The sequence below is a fragment of the Heptranchias perlo genome, chromosome 13, assembly GCF_035084215.1.
Source record: "Heptranchias perlo isolate sHepPer1 chromosome 13, sHepPer1.hap1, whole genome shotgun sequence".
Taxonomy (NCBI): Eukaryota; Metazoa; Chordata; class Chondrichthyes; order Hexanchiformes; family Hexanchidae; genus Heptranchias; species Heptranchias perlo.
In genome coordinates this window covers 64,878,221-64,895,455 of record NC_090337.1, presented here as the reverse complement: position 1 = coordinate 64,895,455, position 17,235 = coordinate 64,878,221, and the positions used below count along the sequence as shown (strand labels likewise).

Here is a 17,235-nt window from a genome sequence, read left to right as displayed (position 1 = left end):
CCAACAGCTTTATTTAAAATCACAAGCTTTCGGAGGCTTCCTCCTTCGTCAGGTGAGTGTGGGATTCCATGAAAGGTACCGCATATATAGTCAGAGAACAATGCCTGATGATTACAGATAATCTTTCCAACTGCCCGTTATCAAGGCAATCAAAGGAGTTGAATAGTGTTCCGACAGAGAGACATTACATACAAGACTACTGAATATACAAAAGAGAGAGAGAGAGAGAGAGAGAAACATCCGAAAGGAAGAGAAAGAGAGAGAATGACCAGTTGTATTAAAAACAGATAACTTTTTTTCGCTGGTGGGTTACGTGTAGCATGACATGAACCCAAGATCCCAGATAGCAGAAATTGATAGCCAAGTTCCACACCCATGAGGACGGCCTCAACCAGGATCTTGGGTTCATGTCACGCTACACGTAACCGCGAAAAAAAGTTATCTGTTTTTAATAGAACTGGTCATTCTCTCTCTTTCTCTTCCTTTCGGATGTTTCTCTCTCTCTAGTCTGTCTTTGGGTTCTGACCGTTTGTATATTCAGTAGTCTTGTATGTAATGTCTCTCTGTCTGAACACTATTCAACTCCTTTGATTGCCTTGATAACGGGCAGTTGGAAAGATTATCTGTAATCACCAGGTATTGTTCTCTGACTATATATGCGGTACCTTTCATGGAATCCCACACTCACCTGACGAAGGAGGAAGCCTCCGAAAGCTTGTGATTTTAAATAAAGCTGTTGGACTATAACCTGGTGTTGTAAGGCTCCTTACATTTGTCCACCCCAGTCCATCACTGGCATCTCCACATCATTGAAAAGTACAACATGCAGATTCTGTGTGTGATGTGCAAGGTACAGGAGAGTTTAAATTGCAGAGTACCCCAAAGTATAATAGGGTCAACAGTCATATTTATTCCAGACTCTCTCCACTTCAGTTTTTGAAGCAGAATTCACAGAGTTCAGTTGTAGCATTTGAATGCTGTCTCTTTCAACTGACCAAGATATTTAATCAGCCTTTATTAGTCATATTTTGGGATTTTCTGATCATTTTTCCACAGAAAAGATTTGGCAAAGGAGTTACTTTTAAATTTTGGGGTTTTAAAGCAAAGTGTATTCATGCAATTTTTTTTATTTTAAAAGGCAAGAGACTAAGAAATGTTGGTGTTCAGAGGGATTTGGGTGTCCTTGTACACGAATCAGAGTTAACATGCAGGTACAGCAAGCAATTAGGAAGGTAAATGGTATGCTAGTGTAAATTGCAAAGGGATTGGAGTATAAGAGTAAGGAGGTCTTGCTGCACTTATATAGGGCTCTGGTGAGACCACACCTCGAGTACTGTGTACAGTTTTGGTCTCTTTACCTAAGGCAGGATATACTTGCTTTAGAGGCGGTGCAATGAAGGTTCACTAGATTAATTCCTGGGATCACAGGGTTATCCAATGAGGAGACTGAATAGAATGAGCCTATATTCTCTGGAGTTTAGAAGAATGAGAGGTGATCTCATTGAAACATATAAAACGTTCAGAGGGCTTGACAGGGTAGATGCAGAGAGGCTGTTTCCCTTGGCTGGAGAGTCTCAGGATAAGGAGTCGACAATTTAGGACTGAGATGAGGAAAAATTTCTTCACTCAGAGGGTTGTGAATCTTTGTGGAGTTCTCCATCCCAGAGGGATGTGGATGCTCAGTCGTTGAGTATATTCAAGACTGAGATCAATAGATTTTTGAACATTAAGGGAATCAAGGGATATGGGGATAGTGCGGGAAAGTGGAGTTGAGGTAAAGATCAGCCATGATCTTATTGAATGGCGGAGTAGGCTTGAGGGGCCATGTGGCCTACTCCTGCTCCTATTTCTTATGTTCTTATGGTTACTAAAACAACTGATGTTCTAGATAATTGGAGAGTGTTCACTATCTCTACCGGGGAGGTGTACTTTCTAAATGGTAAAAAGTTAAAACAGTGTATGTCCAAAGGGACTTAAGGGTTCAGGTACATAGATCACTGAAGTGTCATGAACAGGTGCAGAAAATAATCAATAAGGCTAATGGAATGCTGGCCTTTATATCGAGAGGACTAGAGTACAAGGGGGCAGAAGTTATGCTGCAGCTGTACAAAACCCTGGTTAGACCACACCTGGAGCACTGTGAGCAGTTCTGGGCACCGCACCTTCGGAAGGACATATTGGCCTTGGAGGGAGTGCAGCGTAAGTTTACTAGAATGATACCCGGACTTCAAGGGTTAAGTTACGAGGAGAGATTACACAAATTGGGGTTGTATTCTCTAGAGTTTAGAAGGTTAAGGGGTGATCTGATTGAAGTTTATAAGATATTAAGAGGAACAGATAGGGTGGATAGAGAGAAACTATTTCCGCTGGTTGGGGATTCTAGGAGTAGGGGGCACAGTCTAAGTATATGGAGTTAGATCACAGATCAGCCATGATCTTATCAAATGGCGGAGCAGGCTCGAGGGGCTAAATGGCCAACTTCTGTTCCTATATTTCTATGTTCCTCCGCACTTTCCGCAACTCTCATTGCACCGCCAGTAAATGCCTGCACTGTCCATGCTGCTTCCATCTCTGTCAAATTCTGCCATTCCCCCAACTTGCAGTTCAACAGGTGTGTGATGCGTGTGCCTCGGATGGTGCGAGACACGGCAAAATAAAAACAGGCCACTTTTCATGTCTTTGTTAAATTTTGCACAAATTATATTGTGTAGTCATACAAAATGACACTTGAGACAAACTGTACACTGAGTCAGAGCTGCTCTGTTCTCTGACACATATTGCTGTGTGTGGCAGCGCTCCAGAGCCCACAACACTAAAACTGCTGGAGTTTAACAACAAACACTGCTGCCAACTGTACAAAAATCAAAAAGGAACGACCGCTGCTTCTTCCAGGGCCAGACTCTTGCACTGGCCACACGCACAAGTTCCAGTTGAAATACTGTACATGTCACTGGGGCATCTTTAGTAAAATCCATTCTTTCAGTGCTGCTATTCTACTCATCTTCCTCTGCTGCCTCTGGAGGACCCTCGACGTGACGCTGGACCTGAGTTCTTCCCGCTCCTTCCCCAGTTGGGCCCGCCTCTGGCTCCACCCCTGGGAGGTGGTCCTCCAGGACCACTGAATCCATCATCTCGGTGGTACCCATCGTGACGGTCTCCCTCGTGTGAATTGGAACGGCCAGACTTGGGCACGCGCGGTGATGAGGCTGGCCCACTTCGGCCTGTAAAACAATCCATGAAAAGAACAGGTCATTTCAAATCTTAGTCCTCTCTGTGGCATCCTATGCCGAGTATTTTATATCAAGCCCCTTTGCATCAGCGACAAAACAGCTCACACAAACCTTCTGCTTTGCTGCTAGCTCAACACTGGTAGGAGCTGTACAGCATTCGGCACCTGGCCTGTCTTGGAGAATAGCAATACGTCCCGCTTCAAGTGAAACTCGAACAAGTGATTAACCCCTTCAAGAGGCCAAGCTTGGGTACTTTGCTCAGATACTAATGAACTTCTAAAATCATCAGTGAAGACCAAACCCTCCAAATCTGGCTGCTCGAGCCTCACTGATCCAAATAGGACAAGCTACAGGCACTTGGTTCTGCCACGCTGCTCTGTACGTCTTATGCGGCAACGGGATGGCTCCCATAGCTATTCCTTGTGGCCGTTGTGCTGATCCACATAGCAGGGTGGCAACAGCTGAGTTCCCATTTAAATCCTTCCTGAAGAAAACTGCGCACAGGCAGAGGGTGTCTGCCACCGCAAAGCGGATTTGATTACTCAGGTGCCCTGTGACTGCTTTGGTGCTGGTGCAGTCTTGGATGGATACACACAGACAGAAACTTACTTTGGCCTCTATCCTCAGGTGGGGGACCAGGTGCATCCAAATCCCTCTGATCAGGCGTTCCTGGCCCTTCGTACCATGGCCGCTTGCGTGGCGGAAGTGACGCAGTATCCATGCTATGGAGTGATGTAGGTCGCTCCCTGCTGACTGGAGACTGGCCATCGTGAGGCGATTGGTTCTGGCGAGAATCATCTGCATAGTGATCGCGGCCAGGCATGCCTGTCCAATCACAGACAAGTATGTGAAGGATAGGAAGACTGACTGAAACTTCATAGTACAGGCCTCTCGTAAATCCGTTCTGCACTGAACCGCAATTTATACGTACCACGGGCCATTAAAACTTTAGGCAGAGCAGATTTTTTAAAAATTCATGACATAAAAAAGTGGACTATGTTTTAGTTTAGGGCAGCTTAAAATGCCTAGACCATGATAGTGGCTGGGTTTTACATAAATTACCAGAAAATATACCATCAGCTCATGAAGGGAGGGTGGGTTCCAATGTAGCTATACACAAACGCATGGACTTTCATATCTATATGGATATAATTATGCACACAGCAGCCTAGATGTACACAGAGGGAGGCACACACAATTCTCCCCGACAACCCCACCATCGGGGTTGAGTTTAACTATTCCGTAGACAATATTTGACTGTGGCTGTTAAAGACGCCGGAACAAACCTTGATCTCTGCTGGCTTCATGGATTTCACCTCGGTCCCCTCGCCCTCCCCAGCCATCGCGGTGACCTCCTGGAGACAATGGCCGTTTCTCTGACTTACGGCCTCCTTCAAAGCGAGGGAATTCATCGTGGCCAGGTAGAGGAAGGAGGCCTCCTCGTCCTCCTGCATAACAATGCGACACATCAGACACCGAAAATGAAACAACTCTCGCCGATATTAGAAGCTTTCCTGGCAATTTTTGTCTCTTGTTTTCATGCAGCATCATGAGGCGTTTAAGATGATTAAAGGATTTGATAGGGTGGATAGAGAAAAACTATTTCCTCTGGTGGGAGAGTCCAGAACAAGGGGGCATAATCTTAAAATTAGAGCTAGGCCGTTCAGGGGTGATGTCAGAAAAAACGTCTTCACACAAAGGGGAGTAGAAATCTGGAACTCTCTCCCCCAAAAAACTGTTGAGGCTCGGGGTCAATCGAAAATTTCAAAAGTGAGATTGATAGATTTGTGTTAGGCAAGGGTATCAAGGGATATGGAACCAAGGCAGGTAAATGGAGTTAAGATATGGATCAACCATGATCTAATTCAATGGCGGAATAGGCTCGAGGGGCTGAATTGCCTTCTCCTGTTCCTATACAGTTGTACAAAGTACAGGTGAGTACCAGTTAAATGTAACAAGCAGGGGCACCAGGGGGCAGGCTGTATACACATTCACCCATCAACGGGTCAATGTGTTTTTGAGGGGGTGCTTTACTGCACATCAGGGCTTGTCCTCCGCGGAGTGCGTCTCTAATTTATTTTTAAATTGGCCACACATTTATCATTTACATGCAGCTTCGATTCATTCCCATTAAACTGCCGGTACAAGTATGATAGATTGATGTTTAGCTATACCTCGCATTGCTCCGCGGCCCCGTCCTCTTCCTCCTGGGTCACGGCCCCTTGCGTTCTCCTCTGCTTGGTCAAACTCCTCGTCGCCCATGAACTCATCCATATTCAGGAAACCATCTCTCCCTCGTGGGCCACGACCGTCATGTCGAGATCCTCCTCGAACTGGCCGGAACCTTGAGAGAGAATATTTAGATGCTCAATCACAGCTCTTGTGGTCTCACAGATCTAATCGACTGTAACATTTTCACATCTCACTAAGAACCGTGACTACCACATATTGCTCTAAGGTTTCGAAGCTTTTCAGAAACATAAGTCCATCTGATATGAGCTCTAGGGGTTCACATCGCATGCGGCCTGATCCATCACTGGATCTGAGCTCCAGGAGTCCTGTGGCAGTCCCACTAAAGCTGCACAAAACACACACAACAGCATCCTGGACAGAAATGAGTACTGATGTTCTGCTCACACAAGCTCTATCTGATATAAGCATGAAGAGTTTCAAATGATGCTCAGCACATGTCCTATGCTATCCAAGCTCTACGGTCCATTGTTCAAACACTGAACATGAACTCCATCTTCCTCAGCTGGTTATGCCTCACCAGGTACACTGACTACTCATCCAACCAAGATGCTTGGTGATGAGTTTATCTAGTGTTCCATCACAAAACAACTGCTTAGATTGGCATATGCCCTTGGTCTGATCGCTGAGAATGCGACGGTCTATCAACAAAATGACCATCTCTGAAGAGAAATTATACTTGCAATGGCAGGTAAAATATCTGCACCAATGATTTCCTGAGATAAAGTAACTCAGATAAAATATGAGGTCGTGTGGTTTAGGATTGCCCTACGGGTATGTTAACCAAAGCATGCCCACCATAATAGCCTGAAGGCAATCTGAAATAACAGACTTTAAAAATAAATATAAGATGATACTGAATTATAAGTTTAAATGGATCATATTCTGTATATAAAACAAGGGTTTCAGGACACTGTTTAGTGGTTGAAAGTAGGGCAGTCATCTTATTGGGATGCTTGGTACTGTAGATCACTCAGAGGTGCGCAGAAATAACCTTACAGAACGAGTTCCTCTATGCAGCAGGACAAGAGGTCTTATGACCCATAAAGCTCCTGCTGCGCTTTGGGATATCATCCTTATTGGGATATCATCTCTCTTGCAGTTCCTCCATTTGGATGTGGGCCTATTAATTTGAATTGTGTAAAGGTTGAACAGATCAGGGGGTGGGGTTAATTAGCCTGTATAACAACCAAACCAACCCAATGCGCACACAGGAAAATTAACTTAGAGGGTCAGTGTCTCCCTATTTTGAACCACGAAACAGTCTTATATTCAAGTGTCCAATGAGCATGGCAGGCAGCCGAGCCTGAATAACAGTACGTGAAAGATGGCATAAGATCTAAGTACCGGGTCTACAGCTATGCTTTCACACGTTTGCTCACAATGTCAGTTGTGTGAAAGTGCAGGGTATCAAAGTCGCTGCTGTTTTCTCAACACCCATGCAAAGTACTGGCTCCCCTCTGCGCCAGGCACTGGCTCCATAGCACAAACCCCCAAATATAGAGCACGAACCCGTGCAGCTATGTTTGCATAATGCACTAGTTCTGCAATTATAGTTGCAAATACCCTCACAAGGCAATAGCCATACACAGGCAGAGAGCCAGATGTGTTAGCAGTCTCGCACTGGGTAACAGCAAAACTGCACACCAGCACAGGATACCAGTCGCTCAAAAGGTCACGTAAATAAATTTATTGGGATAAAACTAGTCAATCTGCCATGACATTGCACACAGGGAGTCAAAGCTTATGGGTCTTGAAAAGGTTCATTCCAATGATCCCAAAAAATGTGATGATAGCGCACCCTACAACAGCAGCTACCACTATAATGACTTAACAGAATAAAGTGAAGAACCAAACTTAAAGCAAAATGGAATACTAATGAATTAATAAATTAATAAACAATGGGAAACAACTAAATTAATAAAATAATAGAACACCAGCCAATCAAAAAATTCGTATGGCAGCCGACACCAGTGAATTAAGAAATTAATAGAGCAGCAGTCACCAGTGAATTAACAGAATGTAACGGGGCAAGTAGGTAATGTAAGGGATGGGGAACATCTAAGAAACGACAATTACAAGAAAATTAGGTTCAATACAAAAACTGAACAAAGATCAAAGCAACTGACTGGACAAACTTAATTGCAACACAACTGAAAGGGAAATTAGCCCCAGGTAAACGGTAGAGAAAAACTGGCAATGTGCAAACAATGGGAAACATTCAAACAGGAGATGATTAGGATACAAATTAGACTATATATATGGCAAACAGAAGTGAAGGAGGTGTAACAAAAGCTGGGGTTCCTTGAACCTGTGGAGAAATTAAAATGAAAAAACATTTTTAAAAAGAACAAACTTGCATTTATATAGCACCTTTCACAACCTCAAGATGTCCCAAAACGCTTTACAGCCAATGAAGTACTTTTGAAGTGTTGTCAATGTTGTAATGTAGGGAAATCTAGTTCTAATAACACAAAAGAAAATCATGCCAAATATAGAAAATATAGTGGGGAAGCAAAAAAGATTAGTAGAAACACTAAGAGAGACCGACCGGCAGGTAAAATGAGAGGAAATAGCAATTTTCTAAAATATGAACAGTTAAAGGATAGGTCCTATTAGGGATAAAAATGCACATTATTTTATGGAGGGATGGCAAAAAATACTAAATGAGTACTTTGCCTCTGCATTTGCAGAAGAATGTGGTAGTGGGAAGGTACGGGTGCAGGAGGAGGTGCAGCAATTAGATAATTAACTATAGATAAGGAAGTAGTACTGAAAAAAATTGGTGCATCTCTAAGTGGAAAAGGCATCTGGTCCTGATGACACGCATGCCAGATGAGGGAAACTGAAGAAATAGCAGACGCTCTGACCATACTCATTCAAACTGCCTTGGATATAGATGTGTCAGAGAACTGGAGGGTTGTCAGTGTAACATCTGTTTGAAAAGGGAGGACAAAGTAAGGAGATGACATATAAAAGAAAGACTTGTATTTATATAGCATTTTTCACGACCTCAGAATGTCCCAAAGCACTTCACAGCCAAAGAAATATTTTTGACATGTAGTCACTGTTGTAATGTAGTAAACGCGGCAGCCAATTTGTGCACAGCAAGGTCCCACAAACAGCAATTTGATAATGACCAGATAATCTGTTCTGGTGATGTTGATTGGGGGATAAATATTGGCCAGGACACCGGGGATAACTCCCCTGCTCTTCTTCGAAATAGTGCCATGGGATCTTTTACATCCACCCGAGAGGGCAGACAGGGCCTCAGTTTAACGTCTCATCCGAAAGACAGCACTTCCAACAATGCAGCACTCCCTCTGTACTGCACTGGGAGTGTCAGCCTAGATTTTGTGCTCAAGTCTCTGGAGTGGGACTTGAACCCATGACCTACTCTCAGAGGTGACAGTGCTACCAACTGAGCCACAGCTGATACTTTACACTAAATGCTAAAACTTTAAAAGATGATTTAGGGGCTCCTACTAATTATCAGTGGTATAGACAGGCAACATCACCAAAAAACAATTATCTGGTCATTCATCTCACAGACTTACCTGTGTGCAAATTGGCTGCCATGTTTAACTACATAGCAACAGCGACTGCACTTCAAGTAATCTGTGGGACATCCAGATGACATGAGAAGACAAGTTCCTTCTTTCTTCACTGCAGAACACCTGTCTCCTCCTGTGCTCACTGGCTCCCGAGGGAGTCGCATACTCCATCGAGACATGGTTCATAGTGTCTACCAACCGTCTGGTTTCCTTCAGAAACAGCCTCTGGAAACTGATCCCCAACCCATGCCTCACATTCCAGATCAGAAAAGAAGTTGGTTAGTTGTCGCCCTGACTACATCTTCTGGCTTATTTTCCTCTCCCTGCCACTTTCTCTCAGCCGTTCTTCCCGTCTCCTTTCTATCCAGGCTCACCCATGCTGTGGAACCTCTGGTCAAAAACGTTCCCTTCATGGTGTGTTACCCATTTAATAATACTTTCAGTTCCTGGGCTTTCACTGCGTACAGTGCTGCTTGGAATGCCTCTGCTTTAATCCATTGAATACCGACTTTCTCTCGCAGCTCAACTTCAAATGCCAAACAACAAAGCCAGATTGGAGTTTTGCATTGGTTATTGCTCCACCAAAGAATATGGTACAGATGGAAGCCATTACTGGTTACTCAAAGCAGCTGGACCTCTCAGCATGCCCTGTATGAAGTTGCTTCACTGTATTGTGCATCAGTGTCTGTACTGAATTAATACTGTTTAATTCAGTACTTACATTGAAATGAATATATACTCAGTATGTGAATTGTTCATTTATCTGAACATGGGTGTGTGCCAAAGACAGAATGCTTTGTCCCTTTTCTTTATGGTTTGTTCCTTTCCTTTATGGTGTTAGTTTCAAATGCCACACTTAAGACAAAGTAGGTATTTATTTAAAAGACAGCTAGAGAAACAAAAGGTCCACAGTAATCCTGTGAAGGGATAAATATGTCAATGTGCAAATATTTTGATCGCAGAACTCGTCAAGACTGTGCTTCAGAGAAGGCAACATTATAAGCTGCTTAATTGAGATTATTCGAGCAGCTCATCTATCCATTACACAGAAACATGAAACTACTGAGAGGCTGCTACACTTTTAGTCACTGCTCTCAGACAAGCCAGACTATGCGAAACAGTTTGTGCATGAGGTAAATACAGGCACAAGTCATGCAAATGTGCTTTACATCTATAGGGAACTCTACATGTTACATTTGGGATCAAAACAGCCAGCTCAGAACACCTGGGCATCTCTTGCTTACTGGTCCCTAAGAAAGGTAGTTCTGTGGATTAAATGACCTGGCGGCAACTGATGTGTACTCTATCCTTGCATGCAACAGATCCTTGGAAAGCTAGAGGGCACTAGGTATCTGACAACTCTTGACCTGACAAAAAGGTACTGGCAGGAATTCCTAAATGCCAGAATCCAGGCACGCTTAAGTTCGCCACACCATCAGGACAGTAGGAGTTTACGGTTATGTCTTTTGGGATGAAAAATGCGTGTATCATGTTCTAGCAAGTGGTCCAAATAGCAGCCAAGGAATACACACAGGTATACATAGGCAATATCACTATCTTTAGCCAGACATGGGATGAACACATTGCCCACATCACCAATGTACTAACCCAGATAATCAAGACCAGAAAATGTAACTTTGGAATGGCTGAACTGTTGTACCACTGCTTGGGTGGGAGGACACAGTGACTCGAATAAGCAAAGGTGGATGCCATCATAAAATGGTCTAGCCCCACACCAAGAAACAGGTGCAGGCAATCTCCAGGTTGCCGAGCAATTCTTGCTGCTTGTGGCCAATTAATAGTAATGTAGCTGTGCCATTAACAGATTGAACCCAAAAAACAAAACCAATTCTGTTAGTGTGGAGAATGTGTTTGTAAAGAGGTAGTGCTGGTGAGTCCTGATTATATCCAAGAGTTTACTGTCCAGGTGAGTGTATCAGACACAGCACTGATGCTGTGTTGAATCAGGTTAATGACTCTAGGGAGGAATCACTTGGTTGTCTACCTGAGCCATAAATTATACTGCCACGTGAAGCGGCATATTCAGCAATTGGAGGAGAATGCCCAAATGACAGCAGTACTACTACACAACATTGACTGTATATTCCGAACACAAACCCTTAGCATGGTTAACCTCGACGTGTTACAAGAACAAATGTTTGTTGCGACGTAGCATCACACTGCAGGGATAAAGCTTGGTCATTCGACGTCATTGTGGTTCACAGAACAGAAACACTGACAAGCTTTCCCATCAGGTTAAAAACAGTAACAATTCTCCCGTTGGATGCGTTAGCGGCACTCACAAGGAACCTCCTTGGCAGGCGAGCTTAATATGACAAAAAAAGGGAATACTTTGTCCTTGGTTTCTTTTTTTAAAAAATGTGTTTCCTCAAATTAAAACAATATAGCAAGGGTGTCCAACCTTCTTGTCCTTGTGAACCACATAAGTGCTCATTTACCTGCACATATCTCAACACCTGGGTAGTTGATAAATTCTACATCAGAACACCAAGATCTCATACTAACAGATCTTGGTGCTCTGATGTAGAATTCATCCATCACTGAGGCACATCTAAGATCAACTCTTTCCAAACCTTCAGGCCCACAAAATTCAAACAGGCAAATAAGGAATACAAATACAATACGACTGAGTTGCCTGGGCTTTGAGCATTGGATTGTCAGGGTACAGGAACTGTATATGGTCTACAGGCCACAGCTTCAACAACCCTGGAAGGGACAAGTATCCTTAATATGTGAATATATTGATACGAATTAATCTACCAGTAGATACAATTGCTGTAATCCAATCAAGGAGGCTGCTCTTGTCTCGATCCGTAAAGGGTCAATTGGAAAACTGCCCAAACATAGACACTGGACATCAAAGACCACAGGCCGGCATCGTCACGCTTCTGTGCTTGTAGATTATGAATATTGTCGACACTGTTCAAGTAGATTATCTCTGTCTCACAGACTGACCTTCAAAGCTGGGCCCGGTTTTCAGAGTTTGACGAATATAAAAATTCAGCACATCTGGTCGTGGGGTGGGGAGTGTCTCCGTGGTCAACTCTTGAAAAGACTATTCAGTTTGCTCCCTGAGGAATAAGTCTGCGATTTCTTTCTGAAAAGTATTTTGAGCTTAAGGACTGCAAAGGAGTTTTCAAAAGACCCCGTCTGGCTGATTTGTCTGTTTAACCCCTTGTGAGTTGGCTCCACACAACTGTATTTGAACTGATTCAATGTGTTGCTTATACTGCTGCTTCTGTGAATAAACCGGTTTACAGTTTAGTCTGTTACCAAAAGTATCTGGCATGGCTGATGCTATTCTTCTGAAGCAATGCAAGGTGTAGTGGAATTCCTACATACTATCCAGTAGCAACAAAGGGGTGCATTGTTCACCTCGAGAAAGCTATCCCAGGAAGCAAGGACTTGCCAATGGATTTTTTATGTTGGGCACTAGGAAAATGTTTGGATTGAGCTCGAATTGTAACATTGCATTTCAGAATCATCTTGAATAAATGGGTCCGGCTGTACGTGGACCTGATCTGCTGCTGGGCTCTGTCCAGCTGGCCGCAGAGCGAGATGGATTGTTGCCCGTTTCCAATTTCTAGGAGGAGAGGTTCCAGGGATGTTACCATTGGCTGCTATTTAAAGTTTGATTTTCAAATCTACACAAAAAACACTTACGAATCTGCAAACTGATCACGTGAATCAAAATCTGGTCCCCGCCTGCCTTGAGATGGGCGCCGCTGATCTCGATGTCTCTGCTCAAATTCATTCCCACGCTGATCGAAACCCTGTTCAAATCTACAAAAGCAATTTTGAGACTCATTTGTTTATGTTAAAACCGATCTGGAGGACTGGAGGCGTGAGTGGTGATTAGCTCAAATAAAGTGTGAACATGCCAGTTCTCGGCAGATTCAGTCTTCACGCCTGCACACCGCTTAAAGGAGCAAATGAAGAGATAGTGCATTATAGCAGCTGGCTGCAGTTTTACAATCACGAACCTCCCACAGTTTCAGCTGTAAGTGTTTTTAGGAACAGGTTGTTGGGCCCAACTTTTTTACCCAGAGGGTGGTGGGTGTATGGAATTCATTGCCCGAATTGGTGGTAGAGGCAAGGACCCTCAACTCTTTTAAAAAGTACCTGGACCTGCACCTAAAGTGCTGGAAGCTGCAGGGCTACGGACCGGGTGCTGGAAGGTGGGATTAGAATGAACACCTGGTTGTTCTTCGAGCCGGCACGGACACGATGGGCTGAATGGCCTCCTTCTGTGCTGCATCTTTTCTATGGTTCTAACAAGCCTGTCCTTTTTTGCTTGATCTTAACTCAATACTCCCCTCAATTCCCAAGCAAGGCATCTCCCATCTGTCACCAACCTGTGTCTTCTGTTGCTAAGCCAATCCATCTAGACAATTTAACCATCACTACGAGGCTCACGTAAGGATCTCTGTTGAATGCCTTTTGAAAACCTAAGTAAACTACACCCGAGTAATTCATTGGATTATCCTAGACCATCAGTGTAATCACCTCCTCAAAGAATTCCAGGAGATTTGTATGGCACAATGTATCACTTCTAAAACAATGCTGACTGCTCCCGATGTTACTGGTGCTCCTTAAACATACTTTTATAGCATCCCGTAGAATGCCCCAATTTTCCCACTATGGATGTTAGGCTGTAATTGCCAGTTTGTACTTTACTCCTTTTTTGAACACTTGAACTACATTGGCGATCCTCCACTCCTTGTGTATGGAGTATTTTTGGAGCTCTGAAAAATGTCAAAGCATCACTAATTTCTTCTTTTAATTCCTCAAGTACTGTATTCCAGATGTGTCCCATGAGGTCCAGGAACCTGCCAGTTTCTGCATAACACATTCTTTACTAGCTTCTGTATGTGTTATAGATTGTTTGGCCCCATTTACAAAGGCTGGAATTTGTTTGCCGTCCTCCTTTGTGAAAACCAAGTGGAAGAGTCCACCTAATATATCTGCCGTATTCTCATTAATAGTTTTACCCAATTTATCTTTTAACAGACCCACCTGTTCTTTGACCTGCCTTCTACTATTAACATAGTTGTCATACTCTTGCTACCTGCTAGGGTTTGTTTGCAATACAAAACCCATTAAATGAAGGAAGGTTTCACCAATACTAATCAATGAGATGGGTCTAAAATCGGGTGATATATCATTTAAAATCCAGTTGCTGAACAGCGATGCTGAAGTTCAATATATATTTGTGAATAAAAAGACAAAGTATTCTTGATTAAATAAGGCTTCACGTAAAAGAGATCCCCCTCAGCAACGGCTCAGAATTTCTCACCTGTCATCCCTCCGCCCTCGAAAACGCGCTTCTTCTGGCTCCCTTGAGAATCGTTCATCTAATGGTTTCCTTCCATCCCAACCTTGGGGTGGACCCCGGCTTGGGCCCCTGTGCTCAGGCTCCCCAAAGTCCCTGTACTCCTGATCAGGAGGAAAATCCCGCTGAGGACCAGGTCCCCGTCGCCAACCCTCTTCATGAGGTAGCGGGCCCACGCGGTTTTCAAATTCCCGTGACCGGTGGCTGTATCGCTCATCCTTCCGGTAATCGTCGTGATACTGATCCGGTCCTTCAAAGCGGTCATGGGGTGGACCGCGCCTCTCCGCAGACCCTCTGTTTTCCCGTGGATCCCCCCAGTCCTGAGACCCTCTGTAAGAAGGTCCCCGTTCGGGATCACGTTCTGCGCTCTGATCGCGCCTCATTTCCTGTGGATGGCCCATGTGATGGTTTGGAGGACCATGAGATTCACCTGTCAAGACAAAATTTGTTTGAAACTATTAAATAATGCGAACAGATCAACTACACAAGCACAAAAATGGGACAGGCACCCTGCCCATACACAGCGGCATTTAACTGAACAGACTGTCCATCCAAATGTTCAACGTAAACAATGATGACCCATTCACTGGCCAAAGACTAATACAGCAGTAAGTATTAAGGGCTCTGAAATCGGATACTTGACTCACTCAGTAAGCAGTTGTTAACAATAATAACTTGCATTTATATAGCGCCTTTAACGTGGTAAAATGACCCAAGGCATTTCACAGGAGCGATTTTCAAACAAAATTTGACACTGAGCCACATAAGGACGTATTAGGACAGGTGACCAAAAGCTTGGCCAAAGAGGTAGGTTTTAAGGACTGCCTTAAAGGAGAAGAGGTAGAGAGGCGGAGAGGTTTAGGGAGGGAATTCCAGATCTTACAGCCTAGGCAGCTGAAGGCATGGCTGCCAATGGTGAAGCGATGAAAATCAGGGATGCGCAAGAGGCAAGAATTGGAGGAGCACAAAGATCTCTGAAGGTTGTAGGGCTGGAGGAGGTTACAGAGATAGGGAGGGGTGAGGCCATGGAGGGATTTGAAATCAAGAATGAGAATTTTAAAATTGAGATTCCCAGTCCGGGAGCCAACGTAGGTCAGCGAGCACAGGGGTGATGGGTGAACGGCACTTGGTGCGAGTTAGGATTCGAGTTTTGGATGAGCTCAAGTTTATGGAAGGTGGAAGATGGAAGATGGGAGGCCAGCCAGGAAAGCAATGGAATGGTCAAGTCAAGAGTGTTAACGTTATTAAGTGCCTTTTTCCCCAACATGTACTTCACCCAGTCATGAGATTTCCGATAGACAGTTACATGGACAAGCAATGGGTGAATAACAGCTGTGCTGTGCTGAACAGAACATTAAAGGAAAAAAAAGACTTCTATTTCTATAGCATCTTTCATGACCTCAGGATGTCCCAAAGTGCTTTACAGTCAATGAAGTACTTCTGAAGTGTAGTCATCCTTGTAATATAGAAAACGTGGTAGCCAATTTACTCACAGCAAGTTCCCACCAACAACAATATGATAATTACCAGATAAACTGTTTTAGTGAGGTAGGTTGAGGGATAAATATTGGCCAGGTCACCAAGAGAACTCCCCAGTTCTCTTTTTCAAAATAGTGCCAATGGATCTTTTGCATCCACCCAAGTGGGCAGATGGGGCCTCAGTTTAACCTCTCATCCAAAAGACAGCAGCTCCGATGGTGCAGCACTCCCTCAGTACTACACAGGGAGTGTCAGCCTCGATTAGATGTTCAAGTCTCTGCAGTGGGATTTGAATACACAACCTACTGACTCAGAGGCGAGAATGCTACACACTGACTGACAGCTGACACAAAAAGAAAGATAACTCTGCAAACCCCTGTAGATTAATCCATAAACCCGTCAATCTCTAAATCCTGCACATCTCTGAAAGGATTTTTAAAAAATTCGTTCATGGGATGTGGGTGTCACTGGCAAGGCCAGCATTTATTGCCCATCCCTAAATGTCCTTGAGAAGGTGGTGGTGAGCCGCCTTCTTGAACCCCTGCAGTCTGTGAGGTGAAGGTTCTCCCACAGTGCTGTTAGGTCGGGAGTTCCAGGATTTTGACCCAGTGATGATGAAGGAACGGCGATATATTTCCAAGTCGGGATGGTGTGTGACTTGGAGGGGAACGTGCAGGTGGTGTTGTTCCCATGTGCCTGCTGCCCTTGTCCTTCTGGATGGTAAAGGTCACAGGTTTGGGAAGTGATGTCGAAGACACCTTGACAAGTTGCTGCAGTGCATCTTGTAGACGGTACACACTGCAGCCACGGTGCGCGACGGTGAAGGGAGTGAACGTTTAGGGTGGCGGATGGGGTGCCAATCAAGCGGGCTGCTTTGTCCTGGATGGCGTCGAGCTTCTTGAGTGTTGTTGGAGCTGCACTCATCCAGGCAAGTGCAGCGTATTCTATCACACTCCTGGCTCGTGCCTTGTAGATAGTGGAAAGGCTTTGGGGAGTCAGGAGGTGAGTCACTCGCCGCAGAATACCCAGCCTCTAATCTGCTCTTGTAGCCACTGTATTTATACGGCTGGTCCAGTGAAGTTTATGGTCAATGGTGACCCCCAGGATGTTGATGATGGGGGATTCGGCGATGGTAATGCCGTTGAATGTCATGGGGAGGTGGTTAGACTCTCTCTAGTTGGAGATGGTCATTGCCGGGCACTTGTCTGGCGTCAATGTTACTTGCCACTTATCAGCCTAAACCTGGATGTTGTCCAGGTCTTGCTGCATGCGGGCTCGGACTGCTTCATTATCTGAGGGGCTGCAAATGGAACTGAACACTGTGCAATCATCAGCGAACATCCCCATTTCTGACCTTATGATGGGGGGG

The 17,235-nt window shown here is 44.4% G+C and overlaps 1 protein-coding gene across 4 annotated transcripts in view; it reads right to left on the bottom strand.

The window, feature by feature from the left end:
- Positions 1–2,678: 2,678 nt before the first annotated feature.
- The window catches only part of wdr33 (WD repeat domain 33), a 102,298-nt gene continuing 87,741 nt past the window's right edge, over positions 2,679–17,235 (bottom strand). The window contains exons 18-23 of one of the 4 annotated variants that reach the window (XM_067995606.1): positions 14,352–14,817; positions 12,719–12,838; positions 5,405–5,574; positions 4,517–4,678; positions 3,840–4,055; positions 2,679–3,221 (exon numbers count right to left, since the gene is read on the bottom strand). In XM_067995606.1, the coding sequence (XP_067851707.1) occupies positions 2,998–3,221; positions 3,840–4,055; positions 4,517–4,678; positions 5,405–5,574; positions 12,719–12,838; positions 14,352–14,817 (1,358 nt within the window). In that variant the 3' untranslated portion in view covers positions 2,679–2,997. The remainder of the gene's footprint in view (positions 3,222–3,839; positions 4,056–4,516; positions 4,679–5,404; positions 5,575–12,718; positions 12,839–14,351; positions 14,818–17,235) is intronic. The other 3 variants (XM_067995604.1, XM_067995603.1, XM_067995605.1) reach the window with 3 other exon arrangements.